This window comes from Chenopodium quinoa, unplaced genomic scaffold (genome assembly GCF_001683475.1).
Source record: "Chenopodium quinoa cultivar QQ74 unplaced genomic scaffold, ASM168347v1, whole genome shotgun sequence".
Lineage (NCBI taxonomy): Eukaryota > Viridiplantae > Streptophyta > Magnoliopsida > Caryophyllales > Amaranthaceae > Chenopodium > Chenopodium quinoa.
In genome coordinates, this window is record NW_018742904.1 from 398,730 (window position 1) to 423,659 (window position 24,930).

The 24,930-nt window shown below is 38.6% G+C and overlaps 2 protein-coding genes and 1 long non-coding RNA gene across 3 annotated transcripts; 1 reads left to right on the forward strand and 2 right to left on the reverse strand.

Moving 5' to 3' along the window:
* Positions 1-4,654: 4,654 nt before the first annotated feature.
* On the forward strand, positions 4,655-5,335 carry LOC110727293. Its single transcript, XR_002512514.1, has 2 exons — positions 4,655-4,745; positions 4,959-5,335. It is a non-coding gene; the product is annotated as an uncharacterized LOC110727293 (long non-coding RNA).
* A 680-nt stretch (positions 5,336-6,015) lies between these two features.
* LOC110727309 (transmembrane emp24 domain-containing protein p24beta2-like) lies at positions 6,016-12,519 on the reverse strand. Its single transcript, XM_021906873.1, has 5 exons — positions 12,165-12,519; positions 11,815-12,045; positions 7,429-7,615; positions 7,230-7,337; positions 6,016-6,466 (listed from the first exon to the last, which is right to left on the reverse strand). The coding sequence occupies exons 2-5, from the start codon at positions 12,028-12,030 to the stop codon at positions 6,333-6,335; spliced, it is 645 nt and encodes a 214-aa protein (XP_021762565.1). The 5' UTR covers positions 12,031-12,045; positions 12,165-12,519; the 3' UTR covers positions 6,016-6,332.
* A 1,939-nt stretch (positions 12,520-14,458) lies between these two features.
* On the reverse strand, positions 14,459-19,234 carry LOC110727310. Its single transcript, XM_021906874.1, has 6 exons — positions 18,665-19,234; positions 16,119-16,406; positions 15,963-16,011; positions 15,463-15,874; positions 15,110-15,185; positions 14,459-14,990 (listed from the first exon to the last, which is right to left on the reverse strand). Exons 1-6 carry the CDS (start codon positions 19,037-19,039, stop codon positions 14,823-14,825), a joined length of 1,368 nt encoding a protein of 455 aa, XP_021762566.1. The 5' UTR covers positions 19,040-19,234; the 3' UTR covers positions 14,459-14,822.
* Between the last annotated feature and the right edge of the window lie 5,696 nt (positions 19,235-24,930).

The following is a 24,930-nucleotide window of genomic DNA, read 5'->3' on the forward strand; positions in this document are numbered from 1 at the left end:
CTAACTGAGCAACTGGCTTCCTACGGCACAAAGTTCCAGGCAAAGCCCAATCAGCCCTAGGTTTACTGAAACCTAGTATTGGGCACGTTTTCCAACACCCTATAAAAGGAAGATGTTTTCCTTTTAGGAGATGGTATTTAGAAATATTTAATACACATTAACTCTCCATTAGAGAAAGTCAGACACCTGACACCTCGAACTGAGCAATTACACATTGCAGATTCTCTCTTGGAATCCGAGAGAGACCCCATTATTTTCCACACTTTACTCCTCATACACGTTCTAACTTGATCGTCGGAGGCGGAGCTCCCACCCACCGGAGTCTCCATTGTTTTGCATGTACAGGCAGCTAGAGGTCAATCTTGGTGTTGTAATTCTCCTGAAGGACATAAAAAAACCCCAAAACATTTGGCGCCGTCTGTGGGGAGAGTTCTTCAAAGATGACTTCACAAGAACCTGTACCACCTCTTAATGAGAAACGGCCTACGGCCGACGTCTAGGTCTTCTCAGACCAAGATACAGATGACAACTATGAAGTCGCCACTCATACGGCCCCTAACGGGTCCCTCAAGACACGCCGCATTTGACCCACCGAAAGGAGGGAACGGAACACTGACCAGGCAGGCTCCAGTGAAACAGTCGGCCAGCCGACAGGTCAACCTCAGGCGGCCGAAGGATCCACCCCCATCACTAGAAATGAGCTCATGACCCTCATGACCAGTTTCAAAGGGGAGATAAAGGATCTTATTGATAAACGGACGGTTGTCCCTACCAAGGAACAATCAGCCAAGAAGCCCTCTTATTCTAGGAGGAAAAAGCCGGTCAATAGCCGAGAGGCCACTCCTTACCCTAAACCAAGGGAGGGACAGAAGCCTTTGATAAACCTGGCTGAACTGCGGTTCCCTGAGCCAGGGCAGAGGAAGGCCATCCGGCATATACAGCCGGATGGTTCCCAGAAAACATATTCTGATGCTCGGATGATAATCCAGCAAAAGAAGAATATGCAACTGTCAGAGTTGGCCTCCATGTCGAACTTCAATGACAGTTTTCAGAATGCCTCGCTGAGGTATTCTCAATCAAACCAAGAAGACCAGACAAGCGGTCTATCCACCCATTCTAGTCCTCAGATGTTCCAGGCCCCGTATGTGCCTTAACAGCCATACATGTCGTATGGACCACCTTATGTGCAGCCTACCCTCTTCGGGGGGCAGGCGGCACCCAATATCCAGCCTCCAACTGCTAAAACCTGGGGAACAGCCTTTAGCTTTCTCCAAGGAAATAACTGAGGCCGCACAGCCGGCCAAGGTGAAGAATGTGTTGGTAGGCACTTATGATGGTACCTCCAACCCAGAAGACCACCTGATGGCATACACCAACCTTATGTATCTACAAGGGTTGGATGATTCTACTTGGTGTAGATGCTTCCCGGCCACATTGAAGGGTGTCGCCCAGCAATGGTTCGGCAACCTGCCGGCCGAATGCATCAATAACTTTAAGACGCTGGCATACTTGTTCGCGTCAAACTTCTCAATGAATATCCCTGCAAAGAAGACAAGTCTTAACTTGGGAGCCATACAGCAGGATGAGAAGGAGAGGCTGTGCTCATATATCAGGCGCTTCAATCTGATAAAAATTCAGATTCAAGGGCTGTTTGATGAGGTAGCTTACACAGATTTTTTCAAAGGTCTGAAGGACAGGTCGGCCTTCAAGTTCGATCTCTTCAGAAAGAGGGTGGCTACCCTCCAAGAGGCACTGATGGAGGCGGACGCCTATATACAGGCGACCGAGCTCTTCAACATCAGTAAGCAGTCGGACTCAAAGAGGTCTGACAAAAAAGAGAGTCGACCATCAAGGCCGGCTAAGAAAGAAGAAAAGAAAAGAAAACAAGTCTGGGTGGCTGAATCCTCTGAACAGCCGTGTCCTAGAAGAAAAAGAAAGAAGCGAAGACGTACTCCCCAAAGTACGAATTCAATAAAGACTGTTACTCCATCCTCATGGAGATAAATTAAAGTACCGGGTCTCTATTGACAAGCCGGCACCTATGAAGGGTTCTGCCAAAAATCGGAACAAAACCAAATACTGCCACTACCATGAGGATGTTGGCCACGACACCAACAAATGCTATAGCCTCAAGCGGTTGTTGGACCGTCTGGCTGATAAAGGAGTCCTCAAGTCTTATATCTTGAGGTCCAAGGTTACCTTGCAGACTAACCCTGGACAGTCGTCCAAGAAGAAGCCCCACTCTGCTAATAGCTCGGATACGGATGAAACTCCGATCTATACAATAGCAGGCGGCTTTGCTAGAGGCGGCCCTACCATCCGGGGCAATAAAGACTATGTCAGGTGCCTCGATGTTAACTTAGTCGATGAGGGACAGACGTCCAAGGGCTACTTCCCCGAAGTCGTTATCACTGAGGAGGACAAGGGCATAATCAAGAGGCCACATGATGATCCTATTGTCATCGAATGCAAAATGGCCAACTAAAGAGTTGGCCGGATCCTCATTGACACTGGGAGCTCGTCTGATCTCATTAGTCACAAGTGCCTGGCCAAGCTCAGGTACAAGCCCGAAAGTATGCACCAGGTCTCTCATCCCTTAGTAGGATTTGGGGGTGGTGTGGTACATCCGGTAGGACGAATAGACTTACCCATTTGACTTGGCGAGAAGGGGGAGGGACGCCACATGGTGGTCCGGTTCTTAGTTTTTGAAGAACTGACGGCTTACAACATGATTTTGGGGCGCCTTACCCTGAATGAATCCAAAGCTGTTATCATCCCTTCTCTTATGCTTCTCAAGTTTGAGAGGGATGATGGAATAGTAGGCTCCCTACGAGGAGACCAGAAGATGGCCAGGGAGTGCTACCTCTCTGATGTCAAGCCCACTGTGGTCACAGCCGGCCCCAGTAGAGAAACAACTGACCTTGACCAAGTCAAGGAAGTCACGCCTGCTGCAACAGCAGCCGGCAAGAAGAGAAAGGCCAACCAAATGATGGTCAAGAAAAAAGACAGGCAATAGCAATCACTGACTGGTCAAAGGCCGGATGAACTCCGTCCCCAGCCGGCTGGTGAACACATGGACATCGTCCTAGATGGCTCTCGTCCCGACCGGACTGTTAAGGTCGGGACGCCTGCTTTTGCTGAACTTGGTGCAGACTTGCACCACTTGTTGAAAGAATTCAAAAACATCTTTGCCTTTGAAGTGGACGAGATGCCAGGCATCAGCCCGGATCTAGCCGTCCACAAACTTGCTATGGATCCCAAAAAGAAGCCGGTAAGGCAAAAGAAGAGGAACCATGGTGAAGAAAGAAGCCAGGCGGCAGCCGCTGAGGTGGAAAAATTGTTAGATGCGGGTTTCATTCGGTAATGCTACTTCCCTGATTGGTTTGTCAATTTTGTGCTTGTAAAAAAGCCAAATAAAACCTGGCGCATGTGTGTAGACTACACAGACTTGAACAAGGCATGTCCGAAGGATAGCTATCCTTTCCCAAAGATCGAGAGTCTGGTCGACTCTACAGCCGGCCATGCTTTGATGAGCTTCATGGACGCCTATTCAGGCTTCCACCAGATACCCCTGTGGAAGAAAGATCAAGAAAAGACGGCATTCGTCACTGATCAAGGGTTATTCTGCTACGCAGTGATGCCATTTGGTTTAAAGAATGCGCCTGCTACCTTCCAAAGAATGATTAATACAGTCTTCATTAATCAAATAGGAAGGAATGTGGAGGCATATATTGATGATATGATAGTCAAATCCAAACTCCAAATGGACCATCTTACAGATCTCCGAGAAACATTCGCCACACTCAGGCGGCACCAGTTCATGCTAAATCCCAAAAAATGTGTTTTTGGTGTTGAGTCTGGGAAGTTCCTCGGATTTCTGATTGATCAAAGGGGATAGAGGCCAATCTAGAAAAAATACAGGAGGTCATAGACATGCAGTCTCCCCGCACTGTAAAGGAAGTTTAAAAATTAACAGGTTGTTTGGAGGCATTGGGGAGATTCCTCAGTCGGTTAGGCGACAAGTGCCTCTATTTCTTCCAAGCAGTCAAGAAGAAGACTATGTTTGAATGGGGGGACGGATGTAGAGGCGGCCTTCTAAAAGTTAAAGGAACACTTGCACTCCTTGCCAAGGCTTATCATCCCTCTGTCAAAGGAAGTGTTATACATGCCGTCTCTGATCATGCTCTTAGTGTTGTTCTTCTTGCTGAAAGAGACGGCTGCCAGCTCCCCGTTTATTTCATCAGCCATGTCTTGAAGAATACTACCATCTCCCCGACTTGATGGTGTTTGTTGACTTTCTACCTTCAATTCTGTAGGAAAAAGTAAATGTGCATGGTGGAGCCGTGTCTTTGGGACACCCTCTTGGGTGCAGTGGAGCACGAATCATCATGACACTCTTGGGGGTATAACTCTAATTGCTTTTTACGGTGTATGTTTGTATAGTTTGGTGCAAAAATGTACCTCAAAATCATTTCATTTGCCACAGTTACAATTTTGTTATCCTCATACAATGAATAGTGGGTATATTAGGTTAAAACGAGTTATCAAAAGTATCTTAATGCAACCCTTTTTTGGTTGGCTGTATCTTTTTACAGAGTTGTTATTGACTCTTTCCTGATGTAATTGCATTGCTTTTTACAGTACTACAACAGAAAAGTGGGAAATATGGTGTTGCTGGTGTTTGTAATGGTGGAGGTGGTGCATTTGCTCTTGTTGTAGAGCTTTTCTAAGACTTGATATTTAAGGTAACCCCAAGCAATAGTCCTCACTCATTGCAGTTTTGAATAATATATCATTAAGGTTTGGGCATCTTCATTCCTGCTTTTGGCCCTTAAATAGTTCTGTACTTTCTGAAATAGAAATTCCAGCAGTATATAGTATCATTTAGTGAAGGATACAAAATAAATCTGACTGGGAGAGAACTCTGAAATGTGTTGTATTATGCTTTTAAATTGCAGGCTTATTGAGGACTTAGCTCATCACAATGTTGGAGGAGCTGTTAGAAATAAGTTGTATGCAACCTGTCATTTATGACATTTTTTATGCCCTTTATATGGCTCCAATAATGCAAGCATTTTTTTAAAATAAAATAAAATTAATAGTGGTACAAATGTTTTCATACTTCGGTAGCTTTTGGTGTTTGTTTTTTTTTTTCCTTACTTCGCATTTGGAAGTTTAGATGATATGATAGTATTTGTTTTATGTTGTACTAGGAACGACCAATTGAATGGGGGCATAAGCTGTATTCTTTGTATCTCATCTTTAAGTTTCTGTCTATTCTTGATTTTAAGTAATAATAAGCTGAATGTTGATTCCGAAAATGGAATTGGATCCATTGTAAATTGCAATTAACCTGAATGGTGAGTGCAAGTCCATCAGCTGGATTATTAAACAGTTGGTTTTGTGTTACTATCATTGACAGGTGAAAAGTGATGGTTTTCAACTTCAAATTCCATCATCTTGTATTAGACTGTTTAAGAGTGGCAGCTAATCATTAATTAGTAGGGGCCTAATTGCTCATCTTTTCCTATAATACTGTTCATAAATTTTGTTTATCACAAAGGTATAAAAAATGAAATGCAATACTCATTAGATCTTGCTAACGAACGCCTCCGGGGCGTTAAATAACCCTTTAAAATAGTTCCTAAAATGGTACGGAGTATTAATTTGAAAATACATGCCAAAATCACACGGTGATCAATGTAATTAATGTTTATGGAGTATTTCAAGTTAATATTTCTACTTTAATTTATCTTGTCGTTCGTTAGCTTTTGCCATTAATAATAATAATTATGAACATTAATTACGGACATTAATAATAATTATGAATATTAATTATGGACATTAATATATATGTGGACATTAATATAAAATGAAAACAACCGGAAACAAGGAGATCTAAACAAAAGTTTTGACATGGGCTAGATTGCTTTACTATATGTCTATATAAAACCATAAATATAAATTAGAAATAGCATAATATCAATTGAGTATATGAAATCATGAAACACTTTTGTGAGACTTTTCAAGTGCATTTGCACATCCAACTAACATCTCAAGAGAGTGCGGCTAACCAAATATAAATAGAGATACAAGATATACTTGATACTAGTACAACACATGTTACAGACTACAAGAAACCGAAACCTAAAGAAAAGAAAAAAAAAATAAAATAAATCAACATATAGTGATAATTGCCGCCAAAACTTCAACTTTGAACTACCAAAATAACAAGAAGGGAAAAAGTAAGGAATGGCAAAAGCACAAAAGTGGGAACTATATGAAGCTGCTCTAAAATTGGGGGCAACATGTATTCATTCACCAACAAAACACTAAACTCTGGATGTCCCAAGCTTGCGTTCAAACAGGTGTTTGAGCAGATAGACTTGGAGAACACTCGCCCCAATAAGTGCTGCTGATTCATAGATTGCCTTATGGATTGCTCTTTTGCTCATTCCTTCGTTAACTGCATCCAAATCAGGCAAATTTCAAGTCATATTTCTCATGTTGTTAACAATGTACACAAGAACTACATTTTTTTTAAGTATGCGGGGAGAGAGAAAATCTTAAACATACATAAACTAAGCTAAACGATAAGGGAGAATTCGGTATATCAATTTACAGCTCGTTCTACAACGAGCAAGAGATAACTTTAACTCTTTATAAGTTTCACTCTCTAATGCATAAAACTGATTCTTGCCTATCCTTAACAGAGTTTACAAAGACAAATTATTAGTTATTTTTCTTGTAAAAAACATGCAATTTAGGATTTTATTTGGTCATATAACTTCCAAGATAGGGAAGCAAATTCTAGGCAAGTGCAAAATGGGGATTACAACATCCAATTTCAATTTTATTATGCATAAGCATAGATAACAGCTCTTAGCTGAATTTTACATCAAACAATACATAGTCACAAGTTCATGGTATAGTTCACTTAATGTTTAATCAAAATTGGCACGGGACTAAAAACAAGTCTGAAATATATATATAGCTTGCAGGGCCTAAAAGATGAACTAATCTAATACTGTCTCTCACGAATAATAATAGTATTCATAAAATAACATTTTCCTGATAATTGCGTATTTTTGGCAAAGGTCTAATTTTGGAAATTTTGATCTAAACCTATTTATAGTTACTTTAAGGTTCACTTTTGGAATACACAGGAAACAAAATTTTTATTAAATAAAGCATGATTTGGAATAAAAATATGTTCCCAAAGAACGTACTTATTGCTTGGCGATCGGTCTCAGCCTCCAACCAGTGCTGTTCAAACTGTATGTTGTAAAGAGCCTCCTCTAATTTATTAATCTGTTCATACACTGGACTCAAATGCTCTGCAAATTGTCACATTGGTCTCATAAGATTTTCCTTAAATGAAACAGTAGAAAAAAATTGTTCAAATAAGGCAATGTATTGAGCTATTACCATCTTTTGCATGATGGTCAACATATCCATAGTGACCGGCAAGCACATCAAAATCTATGGTTTCATGATACGGGGACCCATTGGTAAAGCAAAAGTTGTAGACCCCCTTCTTGTGGGCGATAAACTCAAACTTCTCACTAGTTTTGTCACGAGTGTCATGGATTTGTTCACCATCAGGTCCTTTCACCTAGCATCAAGACAATATGCCAATAAAGAGTAAGAGAAAAGTTTGCCACATTTTTTTAATAATAATCTTTCCAAAGCATGAAGTTCAATTAAAAAATAATATTGAATCATTATTAAATTGCACGTATAAAAATAAAAAATCTTACCGGGCTTTTTAACTAAAAGCCTTGTAAGGGGGAGTTTGGATTGAAACTACAATTTCGCTTTTGGTTACAAATCAAAACCATAGACCATTTGTATATAGAGCATCAAATACAAGTTCCATGAAACCAAAGGCTTTATTTGTGTTAGAGCGGGGGAACAAGGCTCATATAGATGTTGTTTCGGGGTTTTTTGATGTGTCCTACGGGAGAGTTACAATTCCGAGAATGCCCTTCAACACTTGTACCTGCAAAACCACGAAGTCTCCGGTTGGGCGGAGCTCCGCCAAAGACGATCAAGTCATTTACGTACAGGAGGAAAAGTGTGCGTAAATAGTGGAATTACTTCTCACGTAATGGGAGAATTCTGCAATTAATATTGCTCAAGGTTGGTGTATGTATTTATGAATACCCATTAATGAGGATCCTTCCACTATTTATAGTGGGGAGTCTTGGTTCCCCATTTAGGGTTCATTGGACACGTGTCAGCAGGGGATTGGAGCCCTGCTGACCAATGGTTGGGTGCCACGTGTCGCTTGGTCATAGGGCCACGTGTCTGGGGTATTTTTTACCCCAAAAAGATGTAAATCACACAAGTGGGATAGCAAGTAGACACATTATGAAACTACTACCCCGGCTGCATGGGGCATGAGTTGCTATAAGTGCCATCACTCAAAGTTATCCTTGATAACCACACCTCCTTTCTCCTCCAACCAAAACAAAATACATACCTACACTTTGGCAGAAAGACGACTGTTTTCTCATCAGCCTACTCATATGACTCATTCAGCGTTCTTTGAGGTCCCAAATGACACCCAATTTCCAATAAAACTGCCAGTCTTCTGTGCTATAAAATTCATCATTTATAGAATTGCTTCCACCAATAATGTGACCTCTGGGATTTAGGACCTCATCCTCGATTAGGGCAAAGGAATCAATTGTATCAGTATCATTATCCACACTTAAGATACTTTACACATTTACTGTGTTTTCTTCACAAAGTACTTGACTGGGATGTGGTGGTCTGTCAAGGTGATTTGTTGAGAAAAAAGGACCTCTACAGTCAGAAATTAGGCTTGAATGCCCACATTGCTATATTTTATTAACAAGTTAGCAATTTATTATCATGTATTGCGTTAGTGCGGATCATGGTTATAATGAGGTTTATAATCCAGCCTGAATTTCTTTCTATAAAAGAGAGGGAGAGAAAGAAATCAAGTACAACAAACTACTCTAACAAATATCTTCTTTAAATTATGGAACCCCTGGAGCTTTTTATGTGATTGTATTAAAAGGTCATCCCCTAACGTCACATATACTAAAAGAGATGGGCCGGGGGGTCCAATCAATTCCAATCCATCTAAGATGTTAAGAGATAAAAGAGGAATTATTCGAAAAGATATTTCCTTGGTCAAGGTTGTAGTATGATATCCATTAATGCTTAATTTGGAAATCTGAGATAAAATTATAGTGGTATCTTGGAGCTTTGGTTGGATTTTAATTACCACTAAAGCCAAAAATGTGTTTCAAGGTACCTTGCGTTAAACTTGGCCAAGTGTTTATTTTAAAGGTCATTTTGGAAGCTTTGAATTGAAATTATTTTTCGGATTTAAATTACTCATTTAATCTAATGTGGTTCGATTTTTTTTTTTTTTTTTAAATTATGTCCGATTTTTTTTTTAATGAAGGGGTCCGAATTTTTTTTAATTTTGGAAGGTCCGAAATATTTTTTTTTTTTTTTTTTGAAAGTGTTCGAAATTTTTTATTAGAGGGGGTCGAAAATATTCAATTATTTTTGGTGATTTTCGAAATTAATTTGGTTAAAAAGAAATTCTAAAATAGTTTTAGTTTGCTCGTTTTGCGGGAAAGCAAAAGATAAAGGTATGAATTATGTGTTAAAAGCTTTAAAAGCAAAGCATGTTTTGTGATTGGGTAGGCAATAATTGGGCATATAAATTAGAATTATTTTGTTCTTGTATGCATTATTTATTTAGATTCTGTTTTTGATCATGGGAATTAAATGTTATGTGGAATGAAAGCATGTAATTATGTGTAGAAAAGAATTGTATGGTTGGACACCAAACTTATATTCATGCACGAACTGTGTTATTTTCTTTTTCTTTTGGGAAGGGCTTTCTTTTCTTAGCTTCTTTTATTTACAAGATGCCGATAGCACTCTCTAGTAAGTACACAAAAATCAAAACTTTAATTAGGAAACCCTATGAACACCCTATGACTTTGTTAGGAAGATCCGTTTTCACGACTCTTAGTTATGTGATGTCATGGGAGACGAACAATGGGATCTTCCGGGTCGTATTTCAGCCTTAATAGACGAGCCACCCTACATAGCCATAAAAAACAAATTTGCTGATTTTTATTTGCTTAAGGGTCTACCTAACTATTTTCAATACAAATATCATATTATCATTATATTTATCATACATGCACCGTTCATGTTAAACGAGGTAGAGGGAGACCGAAAATGACTTAGTTGGAAGGAGTTAGGAAGGATATGAAGCATATGGATGTGCATGAGAATGAGTTATTTGACCGTAAGGGGTGGAGGAGGAAAATTTGTGTGGATAACTATACGGAATAATCACTTTTGATTCATGTAGCCGACCCCACTTATGGGATTAAGGCTTTGATTGATTGATTGAAGCACCATTCATAGAATTTGCAAAGGTTAATTTTATTGACTAACTAATAGAATGCATTTTCTTAATCCATTGAAACATGATAAGAAAATACAGTATTCACATTCCTCATGCAACAAGAAAAGAATTTTCTTAATTCCTTGTTCACTCCACTATTCTAAAAAAAAAAAAAAAAAAAAAAAAAGCAATCTAAGATGCTCTAGGGGAAACCAAAGTGAAATTACTTTCATGTCTTTTCCAAATTGAGAATCTGGTTTGAACCTTCTAGGTGAGACATGTATGTAAGCTAAGACTTTTATGATAGCATGGCCCATACAACTTGTAAGTTGTAAGCACAACTACTCATATTTCATGTAGATGCCAACACCTTAGAAACAATAACCATATTGATTACTGTTTCCTTAATAAACATAGAAAATCTTAAATTCATTCTATGTACTTGAAAAGTTATTAAATCTTGAAAATAACTTTGATCTCTCATATGGAAAAAAATATAGAAGATAGGATCAAAAATCTTGAAAAAGTCAAAAATAGGTTTTGAAATCAGTCATCAACTACTATAAGCCATACATTACAGAGGAGAAAGCTACCAACTCTGAAAGTTTCTTCACCAACACATTGCTAAGTCATAATGACTTATACAAAAATCAAATCCTAGCATTATTAATGTTCCTAACATTTACTTACTGGAAAACACAATAAGGGGTTGACTACCTCTAAATTGGATGGTTTATAAGCTCCTCAATCCTCACAGCCAACCACTAACTTGTCCATCACAATAAAACCAACAACAATTTCCTCCTACACACTCCACCACACCACCTTATTAACTGTTATTTCCTATGTAGAGATGAAGCGTGGGGTTTGTCAGTTTGACCATAGATGAGAAGTTATATTGGGTCTCGCCTCTCATCAAAAGAAACCATTATTGTTCACTGTTCCTTAGGTTCTAATTGATGCTAATGGCTAAAGTAGCAACTTTAGTTCAAACAAAATTCACAAAAAAAAAAGGATATCACATGGATTTACAATTACACCATCTCCCTTTTCACTATCTATACAATAATCCTCTCTATTTTAATAACCAAGCAACACTACATGAAACAACATTCAAACAATAACACAAGAACCTAATCAAAACCGCCTTCGACAGCAATGATAGTTTACAATTTTACATACCTAATAAAAACTAATTCCAAATCCAAACACAATTCAATTGGTGTTTCCCTAACATAAGGTAAGTAAATAAAAATGCAATGCCAAAATCATAAATTAAACCAAAACCCATCAACAAAATAAAGTCTTGAACATAAAATTCCATAAATAAAAGGCAAATTCAACAAAACCTATAAACAAAATTTTAAAAAAAAATTAAAGTAAGGAGATAAAGAAGAAGAAAATACCACAAGATCAACACCACCTTCATTGTCACGATGCCAAGGGGTATCAGCTTTGATAACAACAAAGGAAAAATGAAGAGTATCACCTTCATATTCAACCTTATGAGAAAAGCATTCTGTTCTATCAATCACAAATCTTAACCCATTTACTCCTTTTAATATTCTTATACTCCATAACATTATTATTATAATACCCATCAAATTTTTCTTCATACCCATCTTTTTCTTCTTATTATGCATCATTGTAACATGAATATAATCAACAATTGAACAAAGAAACATACAAAAATAAGTCAAAAGATAGAAACTTTGAAGATTTTAGATTCTGGGTAAAGCAGAATTGAGCAAATTACCTCTAAAATTAAACCAAAAAAGTTGCTTGAATTTGGAATAATCGGGTTTTTTTTTTTTTTTGTTTTTGTTTTATTGATCTGCAAGATTATGAATTTGATTGAAGTTAAAGTTTCTGGCTTTTTGAGGTTGGAATCTTAGAACATCCCAACCCCTCTTTTTTTTTTTTGGATTTTTAATTTTTTTTGGTTTTCTAAATTATGAGAGGAAGAGGAAGAAAAGGACATGTGAGGGACGTTAACTTTTGAAGGGTTTGAGTTGTACGTATTTTTGTAATGTGGCAAATTCTCATTGGTTTTTATGGACAAACAAGGGACAATATGTTTTACTTCAAACTTCAAATGCTAATTGGGTCAAATTGAAATTCCTTTATTTAACTAAGGTAACCAATTAACCATCAAAAATTTGTAGGTAATTTTTTTTATTTAACTAGGCCGAGTAGTCGAGTACAAGCCCACGGAAAGTTTGCCACATATAAATCTGGCAAAATTCCAATCTAAAGGTAATTGGTGATAGGTGGAGCCGTGGAGTAGTCTTACTATTTTTATATACTAGTCATTCTCTTCAATGTGAGATAACTAGTTTCAACTCAATTATGGTTATTTTTTTAATGTTCTCCTACACATGTGAGCTACCTTTAATCTTGCGATGTGGAAATGTCACAATTTTTATTGTTGGGCATTCTTTTGATTTCCAACATGAGGCCAGGCCAAATGGCCCGTGCTTAGGCAATTGCAATTCTATAGGGCTACTTAATCCAAACAAGTCTTCAAATCACTTTCATCTTGCATTCTTCAAATCATTGAACCCTATTTTATTAAGTGTTGACAATAGATTAAGATCATTTACTCTGATACCATGACAAGTTTTAGGTAACAATTTAATATTATAGCTTTTTTATATTATTGAAAAAATCATCAAATATTCATAATCAAGAATTCTTAGTTACTCTCAATTAAACATTCCTAACATCATACAATTTCCCCTACGATAATATTAAATATCATATCTTTACTCATTAAATCGTACATTGTATCTTAAAATAATTAATCATAAACCTATCATGCTCCTAATATATTGATTATATCTGGGATGAGTCACGGTTTGGCGGGTGGTGGGTAGGGATAGGGATAAAAACCATACCCGTCATGGGTGATGGGGCGGGGGTGGATTTTAGGTTGTACCTGCCCCATCCCCGCCCCACTTCGTAACTGTCCCATACCTATATCCATATATTTTTAAAAAATAAAATTATACACTTTTATACTATTTTATAAAACAAAAAAATTAAGTAAAATAAAGTAGTAAAAAGAAAAAGTGTAATATTGACAATGATTTTTTCTTTTATTATAATCTATATTATGTAGTATTGTTGTATTTGGGAAGTGAGGATTAGGTGGATCTTGGGTGGGGATTTGGTAGGTGGATATCCAAGTGGGTGGTGGGGTGGGGATGATCTTGGAATTGTACTCGCCGAGGCGGGGATAGGGATTTGACCCGCTGTGGGATAGGGATGGGGATGGGGATGGGAAGGCCAACATCCGTCCCGCCCCCGCCCCATTGATATCCCTAATTATATTTAATGCCTCTAACATTGCTAACATATCAATACAACTTGATGATGTTCTTTTCAAACCTATTTTGTTTTTTCTTATGGAAAAACACCTCTTATCAAGTATTAGGTTTTTGAAGTAAAATCAAACTCAAATCCATTAACAATTCACTTTAATCATGATTAAGATTTTTAGAGCAAAGCCAAACTCAAATTCATTTTTATCCCTATCTTAGGGCACAAGGAAACCAACTTTGTCTCATGACACAAACTAGAAGAGCCAATAAATCGTCACAATAATTTTCATCTTCATAGAAAATTAACAATTCTTAGATAGAGTGTGATCACATATAACATATAAATCCAGTGGGATTTCACCTTAAACCTAATTGGTAATAGGTAAAGTAACACACTAATATTATATGTTAGTCAATAATCTTCCTCTATTTCCTTAAAATGGGACAACTAGTTCCAACTCACATATGAATTATTTTCCCTACACAATAATTTTTATAACCCCATCACTTAATAATGCTTACTACTTTCCATACATATTTTTAGTTCACTCAGTTTCACTTTAAAATGGGACAACCGTTACTATCCTAAATTATTAAGGAAATAGAGGGGGGAAGACCAAAGTAGAATGACTAACAAAAGACAATTAAATTGTTGTGCATATAGTGTCGAAATAAAACAGTAAAAAACAGAGTTAGTACCTCAGCAATATTGTAAACAAAAGCGTTTGTTCTTGTATTTGCAGAAGAAAAATCTTTAAAGAAGCAAGAGAAGCATCAGAGATAACACTGATAAACGAAGCATATACATATACAACTACTAGCATAATCAATCAGTCATTACAACGCCATATGCACATCTACAACTTCAGGTAAAACAGTGCTCGATTTAATGTACTATGCAGCTCACATAATTCACTAAAGGCTTGGGCTGTGTATCTCTACTTCTATAGTGCTATCCGGAATACTTCAGGCCGTGATAACATTGATTACAAACATTACTGAACAGTTTGGTTAACTTAATATGAACAGGGTATCTATGCTTCCATCATAGATACTGCATTCAGTTTGTAAGATTCTACACAATACTCGTGTTAGGCATCCAGGATGCGTTGCTCCTCCAAGGCCAGCCTTTTGGACAATTGCTGTTGATGGGTAGTGAAAGCCAGATATAAATCCCTTAGCTTCTCTGCCTTGCTGTATTCCTCACTTCCTGACTGAACAACTCTCAATCCATCACCAGCTGACTGCTGCCTTTCGTCCTGTAAATCAGTAAATGAGTAAATGCTCAATGAAAAAAATACAAGTCATAGCAGTGATGATATAAGACACAACAGTGGTGGAACAAGACCAAAATCTTGAGATCAAAAGAGATTCTGACCTTGAGATCTGGTTCCAAACACCAAAAAGAAGGCCTCACCGATTCAGTCGTTGAAGTATCCGACACAATCCATGGCCTGAAGCAGCAAATTGTCATTAATTAGAAAAGTAGAGTGAATTCACTGAACTGTAGCAAAAAAAAAAAAAAAAAAAAAAAAAAAAATACAGCCACACTCTTTGCAAGTGCCGTGGGTTTCAAATTGTCAGCAAACAAAACTACAAAAGTGCTTATTAAAGGCAAAAACCAAAACAAAGAGCAAAGATCAAATTGTAGTAAAGTGAAGAAATAAATTCTGAAGATTATCCATTGAAATCATGGGCATTCTAGAGATCAAATGAGATAATTCTATGTACCTTCCCTTTGATGATGTGATCATCTGGTCTGGTTTAACCAGAAAATTACACAATCTCTCGAGATCCTCAGCACGATCAACCACAAGGGCTCCTCTGGTATATGGCTCTGTAGACAGACTCAAGAAAACAAAAGCTTCAATTTCAAGACCAGTCTCTTCTAATACAAATTCCACAATGGTTGAACGAGATATCTCCTTCTCCAAGTTCTCAACCACAACAAAATAGCGTGCTTCTGTATCTGCAACTTCAGTCTCTCCATTATCCCTCCCTCCCAAACCAATACTACACACATCTGCCACCAATTTATCCAAAGAGTAGAAATAATTATCATCATCTAGCCTTTCCTTAGCATGAACATTATCTCCTCCCCCTCCGAGATCTACATCTTCATTCTTTTCATGGCCAATATTTCCTGTTTTGCGCAGGCAGCACAATCAGAAAGGCAAAACTCGACTTTGCAAAAGAAATCGACACCACTAATCAAAGCATGAGTTCCAAACCTTCATCATATGGCACTATACTTCCCATATGTCTTTCGTCTTCCAATTCCTACAGAATATTAAGGGAAAATCCATCAAACTCATACCATCAGAATAGCTCTGGTTCATTCAAGTACTAGCACAGTGAATAATTCCAGCGGCAAATGAACAACTTGCCTGAATAACATTCCGACGTTGGCAATTTAAAGAGGTAGGACTTTCTTCCTTACGTGTTATATCCTCACTGATCAACTTAGAACAAGGTGAAGCTATTCCTTGCTTCCACTTCGCTAGCTCCAAAAAGCAAGCAACCCGTGGATCAAGCCGAGGAGGCTGGATAGGGCAAAGATCTTCAACTCTTGCTGTTGTCAGTGTCCCAGCTTTTGGACCATGCAGCCATGAAAGAATAACAGTGCATGAGCAATTCTCTGTTTCATCCACAATAGTATGCTCCTCACGCTTCACCTATTCCAGAATACAGGTAGAAAAATAAACACCAAGCAGACTTAAGATACATTTTATCTTGATAAGACCAAGCACAAGTTGAATAGAAGCATTAAAAATTGAGAGTGGAGCAAAAGAACAGCACCACTTCAACTCATATGAAGAAAGGCTACCTACTTAAATTACCCTCTCTGCCTAACGAAGGCATCTAATTCTCCAGTTTGAGATGTTCAAAAATTTACTGTTATCTGGGCAGTGTGTTGCTAGCCAGCAACTTTAATAGATACAAAGTAACAAACTTATGAGAACTGAGATGTTTAGCGTAAGAAAATGAAGAACGCTGCATTATTGCCTCACTAGAAACAGAAAATCCTACAAAAAGCCTGGTATATCTTTCATTGGTTAATAATCTTAATATCGTTCTTGATTCTTGATGATAATTTCCTCTTTAAATTCACTTTCCTTCTCTTGGGACAGCTTTTAAATTAATTGAACCTAACAAGTTAGGAAGTTTAAATTGATAGCAATGATATTACAATGAAGAAAGACATCAGCCATATCCCACATGTCCATATGATGCATTACTTACTGTTTTAGCATAATCCCAAACAAAATGATGCGAGTTCTCGAATGAATAGCTAACAAGATAACAAAAGGCTACTATATCAAATAAAATCCTAGCACATAATCTAGATACAAAAGTGAATGAAATACCCTGTCCATCAAAAAAGTCGCAGTTAAGTTTTGACCCCAATTACAATTAAACTATAAATCTTATGATATCCTATTTAAGACGGATTAAGAAATGCTAATTTTAAGACTGGTAAAGAAATGTTAATTAAATGCAGTTTAAAACAAATCTATGGTAAATCTAGAGAAATCAAACTACCAAAGTTAGATATATTTCCTTGAATCTAGCAATCAATCTCATTTTGTTTAAATCTGTAGCAACCAAGTACGGAGTAAAATAGAAACAGTAGAGTTGATCTGTACAATGGCCATACGACCATACCGATACTCCTTTTTAATAATTGTGAAAAAACATATATATTACGGTCATACGGAGTGCATTTTATGGCTCATTTGGTAAGTGCTAACAAATGTAAGTTTTACTCGTGATTTTGAAAGTTACTTTGTGAAGAAAATATCATGCAAAATTGCCAATATCTACATTTTTTTTTTGGTGAAAAAGGGAGGAAGACCTCAACTAAAAGACAGGAAATTTGCCAATATCTACATAAATGCTAGTAGTTCATTATTAATTTTCTTCCTAAATTTTCATTATCATTCATTACCACCATAAATGTGTTATTGATAGTAAATGGAAATTTATGAAGACTTCTAGGGGTGTTCTTTCTATCTCCATGATTCCATGAACAAGAGCTTTCCTCATAAAATTATATACAAATATATTAGGGTTTTTCTAAGCTATACCACTAAGGTAGTCGAGTTTCTAAGGTGTACCCATGCTTTTTCAAGTTTCTAAGCCGTGCCCTTCTAACTGCTTATAAATATTAAAATGTACCCTTATTAATTGTTTAAAAGTTAATTGAGAGTGTGGTTTTGTGGCTTCAGTTTTCATTATTTGGGTTGCGGTGGCTAAGATTTCTTTCTCCTATCATTTCTTTACCTTTTAAGGTCTTTTTTTATTAAATTTATAGTTAACTTTAGGTGACGTGGAAGTCCCAAGAAGGGTATCATTCATTAATGGTAGTGAGTTGAGGGGCACAACTTAGAAACTTGCAAAAGCATGGGTATACCTTAGAAACTCGACTACCTAAGGGGCATAGCTTAGAAAAACCCAATATATTATCATGCTCATGATTTAAACTAACCAAACGAGTCATTAGTATAATAATCTCCTTGTCAAAACTGCCTTTAACACCAAAATGGTACAACATGATCTTTAAAAACCATACATTGTTCCAATTTTTAAAGGTCTCAAAATATATGGACGCCATCGAAATCAACGACCTAACCCGAACACAAACACCGTCAACAAAACCTCCCTACACGCGTAGTCGTATAACCTTGTTACTCATTCCAAGGCAAAATTAGTCTAAACCACAAACAATCCACAATTTTCAGGACAAACCAAACCCTTAATCTCAATAACCTCTTTATTAAATTAATCCACTAATATTATATTTCTCTTATGATTACTTATCAACAACATTATTATAATCATATAATCAAATAAGATAAATGTCATACTACCAAAACAAAGCATAACATCAAAAAGAATAAAACTTTAGACAAATTAAAGAGAGAGAAAAGACCGCTTCAACAATGGCGTCATAAAAACGGCGATCATCACGGCAAATAACGGAATTCATCAAAGCACAAACCCTCATACCAACTTTGAGCGTTACACAATCCGACGGTTCTAACTGCAAAGTCAACGGCCGGAATCGTCGCCGGAATACGGAAATTTCGGCGGAAGAGGAGAATTCAGTGGTGTGGAATTCCAAGTCGTGGTCGTCTGGAAATTCGATGAATTTGACGAGTAAAGTTTGGTTTTGAAGAAGGAGTTGAATGTTGTACCAGGCGTCGTCTTCGGGGTTGCGGAATTCGACACCGGGGCCTATTGGCGGTGTTTCGCCGGCGGCGGTGGTGGTGGGTTGTTTGGGTGTTTTGCGTTTTTTTATACCCATTTTGGTTGTTGTACAGTTTAGAAGAGAGTAAATAAGTGAGACTGTGGAAGTGGGACTGTCGGGGATAATTAACCATTAACCAAACTAAGCTTAATTACAAAATAATTTTTTAAAATAGACTTGTGGTCAAATTATTTATCAAACTAAGTTTATAGGGTAAAATGCTGTCTCAGACAACGTTTAATACCCTGATATTTTTTTTAAGAAAATTTAATAAGTAAAACCCTGGGACAGCGTTTTACATGTTGACTTTTTTTTTTTTTTTTTTTTAATTTCGTATTTCTGATTTTTAAAATTTAAAAAAAAAAAAATTAATTACATAAAACGCTGTCCCAAGCCGCGGTTTATGTACTAAATGTTGAGAAAAAATTCAGTACATAAAACGCTATCCTAGACAACATTTTTTTAGCTGGACTGCAGCAGCCAGCAGCCTACTCACTCCAAATTCGGCCCCCAACCCACCACCCCCAGCCCTAATTCAGCCACCACCCTCCAACACCACCCCCACCACCAACCCCAACCTCAACCACCATCCCCACCGCCATTCACTATCCCCGACAACCTCCCCACCACCATCGACCACCACCAACCACCACCTCCTGCCACTTTTGCCCACCCATAGCCACTTCAAACCACTCTAACCACCCCCAACAGCACTACAACCACCATGAACCACCACATTAACCACGACCAGCCATCGCTTCTACCCTGTTTCTCATTATGGAGCCCAAATGTTTTGTGTTTGATATATATCAGCCTAGAATGATCTATTTTGACCGACATAAGTTCGATTTGGACAAATAAGGAAATTAAACTTCAAACCACACACAGATTCATTCAAAAAACATTTATTATATTAATAATGTAAGTGTTATATACAACAGACTAGAAAATCCGATTACAGCAAATAAATCAGATAATACTATCTTGACTCATTTATTCGGGGTAACGGTTCTCTATCCTGTCTATCGTCCCTCTGTCTAACACGACGCCGCCTGTAATGGTGGCAAATGGGTCTGGGGGCGGTGGCGGAGTCTGCTGGCTGGACGATGGGTCTTTGGAGTAGGAATGGGCGCAGAACTGTGGATGATGTAATCCTCTACGACTCTGGGTGACGTAGGATCACCTCCACCGCTACTCTGGCCGAACTCGAACTGTGAATGGACGGAGTGGCCTCCATGACCGTCCGGCGGTTAGACGAGATAGTCGTGACCATATCTCTGCAAGGTAGCCACGCCCATATCTCGCACCCGTTCGACCTGGGCTTTGGTGGGTTCGTCTGTAAGGGCGTCTGATAGTGCATCAACCACCGCCACCATATCCACCGCCTGCAGTAATCATCGATTAATCAGTTGTATGATATAGAAATTTAAAAATTGATGAAAATAAGTAAATTAAATAAACTCACATATTTGCTAATGACGTCAAAGGCTGGATGGTAATGTGTGGATGGTGGCGTGTAGCTAGGGTTGATGAAACGCCGTGTAATCCGCCTGTACCAGACCATGTATGGATCGTGAGGATCCATAACGCCCTGGATTAGATCACCGGCGACGACGAACCCCAACCGTCGCTGCCATAGGTCAATGTAACGCCCATGCTCCAGTGACCAGTTTGTCTCCCACTTTCCCCGACGGTTAATGCCGTGCAGGCGGATAATAGTGTCACACTGCTGGGGGAAAGGTTGGCGTAGTCCAAACTGTTGCATGACTCGGTCAAGTAGATGACTCTCCACAACCTCGAAACAGATCAGGGGGGTCCTGGCACGCCACTCTGCCTGATGATATTATGGACGAATCCAAGTGTGGGTGATCAGTAGATAGTACTTCAGTGACACAGTTCTCCCGATGCGGGCCTTTGTAAGTGACTAGGGTAAAGCCACGTGTGTGCTCACTTGTTTTAGTACCTCGTAGCGACCAACCACATTTCTTCTTGCACCGCAGATGAAGGACATTCTCATTCGAGGTCACTGTGGTGTAGAATTGATTCCTCTGTATAGAATACATCTTCACCATTTCTTGAAGCATTTTCTTACTTTAGAAAAACATCCCCTTCTCAAATTCTCCCCCGGAAACAAACGATGTATGGCTACCCGATTCGACCCAATACTGATTAACTTCATAGTTCTCGTTGATCTGACTGAACCAAGGTATGGGAGTTCTGACCATGGCCTCACCAACTTCCATGTGTGCAGGTTCAACATCCATGTTCTCAAGTCCATCTTCCTCTTCTCCGCTCTCAGCCTCATCATTTGTTTCCGCATACACATCATACATAGATAATTTGTTATTCACAATATTTTCAAGATTTTCAAGATGATTTAGCATAGGTTTAGACGGTGACGCTTGAACATCATCTTGCATAGGTTAATAACTATGCAATTGCATCGGTGAAGGTATGACGGTGTTTGATGTCGAAGGACCATGTTGGTCGAACATTGTCACAGATGCCCCCCCCCCCCATGTACAAGTGAAGCTATATGAGAACTAAACGGCATGTGAAATTGATCGTCGTACAACATTCTACTGAAAGATCCCATCCCATATTCATTTGATGGAATGTCGTTTGAGGGCATTTGCAAGGACTCTGTGTTGTAACCGGAAATATATGTAGCTTTTTGTTCATGAGTACTTTGTTGGGTACATATAGGCACCATTTCTACATATATCTCAATGGGAACACCCTTCATTGCAACGACGCTCCTCAAATCTTTTAATCGTTTATCCATAGAAACAGGTAACACTTGAACCTCATTGACAGTCTCAAACCTCATTTTAATGTTTAGTTGAACATTCATTGGGTTTGAACCAATACTACTATGAACCTCGTTCATCAAATCATTGAAAGTCATGTCCGGTTCAAGTATTAGTGGTTCAATATTTCCACCACTATACTCAACATTTGGTCCATCAAACAGAATTTCACCTCCCCACCGGCATAACAAAACTACATTTTGTGCAGCCATATTCTACATAACAACCAAAACACATTTTACTTAAAGGCACTAAATCATCATAATTAAACAACAATGTAGACATACTTTTCACATTACAACAACTTAGAAGCACTAAATCACCATAATTAAACAACAATGTAGACATACTTTTCAAATTACAACAACTTAGAAGCACTAAATCACCATTATTAAACAACACTGTAGGTTATCACAATAATCAAAAACTAACAATTATCAACATTATCAACAATTATCAACACTAACAATTCAACATTATCAACAATTATCAACACTAACAATTCAACATTATCAACATTATAACCACAATTCACAAAAAATATCAACCATTATCAAACTAACCTAGATTATAGAATCCAAAGAGAGAGGGGGCAAGTACCAAATTCGACAAGAAGTGAGGCTAGCAGGAGCGTCAGGGTTGTCTTCGGCGGGCGGTCGTCGAAGGGGGACAACGGCGGTCGGGGGGCTGTCAAAAGGAAAGAGGGGTTGCGTTGAGTGAGAGAGAGAATTGAAGTAAATGAATTTGAGTGAGAGAGAGAAGCTCGCCCCGATTTGAAACTGTATCAGCCCTAGAAACGCTGACTAAGGCAGCGTTTCATTAAAATATCAAATACACTAAAAACGCTACCTTAGTTAGCGTTTTATGTGTTTAAATTATTTTTTTTAAAATTTTAAAATTCAAAAACTACGAAATTTTTAAAAAATAAAGTCAACATGTAAAACGCTGTCCCAACAGCGTTTTACACGTTGATTTTATTTTTAAAAAAAACCAGGATATAAAACGCTGTTCGAGATAGCGTTTTACCTTGGAAGTTTAGTTTGGTAAATAGTTTGCCATGAGTCTATTTTAAAAAATTGTTATGTAATTAAGCTTAGTTTGGTTAATTATCCGACTGTAGGAGTGCTACTGTGGACTGCGGTTAGTATAGAAGAATGGAAGAAGGGAAGATGAATGGGTTTTTGACTGTTTTTCGTACATGTCCACAATGTAGTGTTCATTTTTTGTTTTTTACGGGATTTAAAGTGTGTTTATTTACTAAGTATTTGATTTTTAAATTTAAACTTATTTAAATTTAGGAAAATGATAAACATAGCTCTAACGTTTAGGGCTATGTATATGTATAAGAAGTTAAAAAGTTAAAAAGAAAAGGGGAAATTCTCTCTGGTAATTACAAACTTTTATTTTTTTCTCAGTGGTAAAGTCTGAAACTTTTGATTACCAATAGTAATCACGAATTAATATTACTAAGAAAATGGTAACTTAAGTTAAACAATTTGTTAATTCCTTAACCATGATTAGCTACTAAAGTGCAAAAAGACACAACTACCCTCATTTAATTACCCATGTTTCGGGGATTTTGGAGTCCCTCGAGAGAGTTACAATTCTGGGAATGCGCGCCGACCGTCTGTACCTGTAAAACCAAGAAACTCCGGTTGGATGGAGTTCCGCCTCCGACGATCAAGTTAGAACGTGTCCGGATGTATACAAGTGCGGAAAGTAAATGGGTTTTTCTCTCTGATTCAGAGAGATTCTGCAATTAGTATTGTTTCGGGGTTTTCTGATGTCCTGCGGGAGAGTTACAATTCCGAGACTGGAACCGGACGCCTGTACCTGCAAAACAAACGGATGCTCCGGATGATTGGAGATCCGCCTCCGACGGTCAAGTTAGTACTTGATTAAGGAGTAATTAATGCGGAAATTAAAGTGATTGGGTCTCTCTAGGTGAGAGTGTTTAATGTGTGTAATCTGCGTTTATAGCGTGTTTTTTCCCCTTAATGAGGATTAAGGGAGGTATTTATAACCTCGGGAAACGTGTCAATCTAGGTTTAGGTTAACCTTGGGCTGATTGGGCTTCCCTCGGAAGTTGGGCCTAGGTGACCGGTTATCCCAGGTGTCATGGGAAGGACACGTGTCGTGTCGTAATTGGTCCATAGTGGACGGATCATTGCTTGACACGTGGCAGGCTCTTATTGGCCCATGTGACGGACACATGGCGGAACCTGATTGGTCCACTTGTCAGATGGTGATTGGTGGGGAAAAATCCCCTAATCATTTGCCTCTCACAGGTGGCACGTGACTGGTCACGTGTTACCTGTGACAGGTATCGCCCTGTAACAGGCGACGGCCTGCTACAGGTGTCATTCGGCGAGAGGCCGAGAGATTCTCCCGCCAAAATTTTGAATTCTGGAAGTGACCCTTCGCCTTCTCACTTCGCCTATATAAAGGAGTGTTGACTTCGGTCATTTTCACACTTGAAAACTTTGTGAGAGAACATTCGGACCCCTGAACTTGCTCTGACATTTTGGACCCTTTCTGCCTACCGCCTGCTCTGACAAGCCGACTGCAAAGGATTTTCAGAACTTCATCAATCGTCACTCGTTCAGGTAACCGTCGACTCTCTTACTCTTAATTTTCTCTTTACTTTATTCTTTTTTGAAATGGCACCACGGAAGCACACGACACGACCTAGGTTAGTGATCAGCCGGTCACCGGGGACGGCTGAATCTAGGACTAGGAGTGCCGCCTGCCCTTTTCTAGACCCATCTTTGCCCTTTATACAAAGTCCGACTGTATCTGTGTCTATGCAGAGCATGATGGCCAGGACAAATAAGACTGCCAGGATCTCAAACTCAGACGGCTCCTCCCACAGGGTGCCGATTAGTGAAACATCTGACCAGGCGCCAGATGTGGAAGTGAAACAAAGCGGCTTGAAAGCCGGCAGTTCTGAGGGAGGAGTCAAAGTGACCCCTTCCTAATTTACAGTTGACAATTCTACATTCTCTCCTGCTCCTTTTAAAGGAGAGGAGGCGGGCCCCTCCGGGAGAGGGGAAGAGTCGTCCTCTTCGGACTCGTCAGAGGACGATTCCGAGTCTAGCTCTTCTGGCCATGCTTCCCTGGACACAGAAGAGAAAAACA

Bases quoted from the DNA above. Each gene is read 5' to 3' on its own strand.
- LOC110727309 (XM_021906873.1), bottom strand. From the start codon at position 12,030: ATGGGTATGAAGAAAAATTTGATGGGTATTATAATAATAATGTTATGG. The intron at 7,616-11,814 runs GTATTTTCTTCT...TCTTGATGCTAG, and splicing joins AAGGTGGTGTTGATCTTGTG to GTGAAAGGACCTGATGGTGA. The intron at 6,467-7,229 runs GTACGTTCTTTG...ATTTGGATGCAG, and splicing joins GACCGATCGCCAAGCAATAA to TTAACGAAGGAATGAGCAAA.
- LOC110727310 (XM_021906874.1), bottom strand. From the start codon at position 19,039: ATGGGTATAAAAAAACGCAAAACACCCAAACAACCCACCACCACCGCC. The intron at 16,407-18,664 runs GTCTTTTCTCTC...ATTCTGGAATAG, and splicing joins ATGACGCCATTGTTGAAGCG to GTGAAGCGTGAGGAGCATAC. The intron at 15,875-15,962 runs GTTTGGAACTCA...TGCGCAAAACAG, and splicing joins TATAGTGCCATATGATGAAG to GAAATATTGGCCATGAAAAG.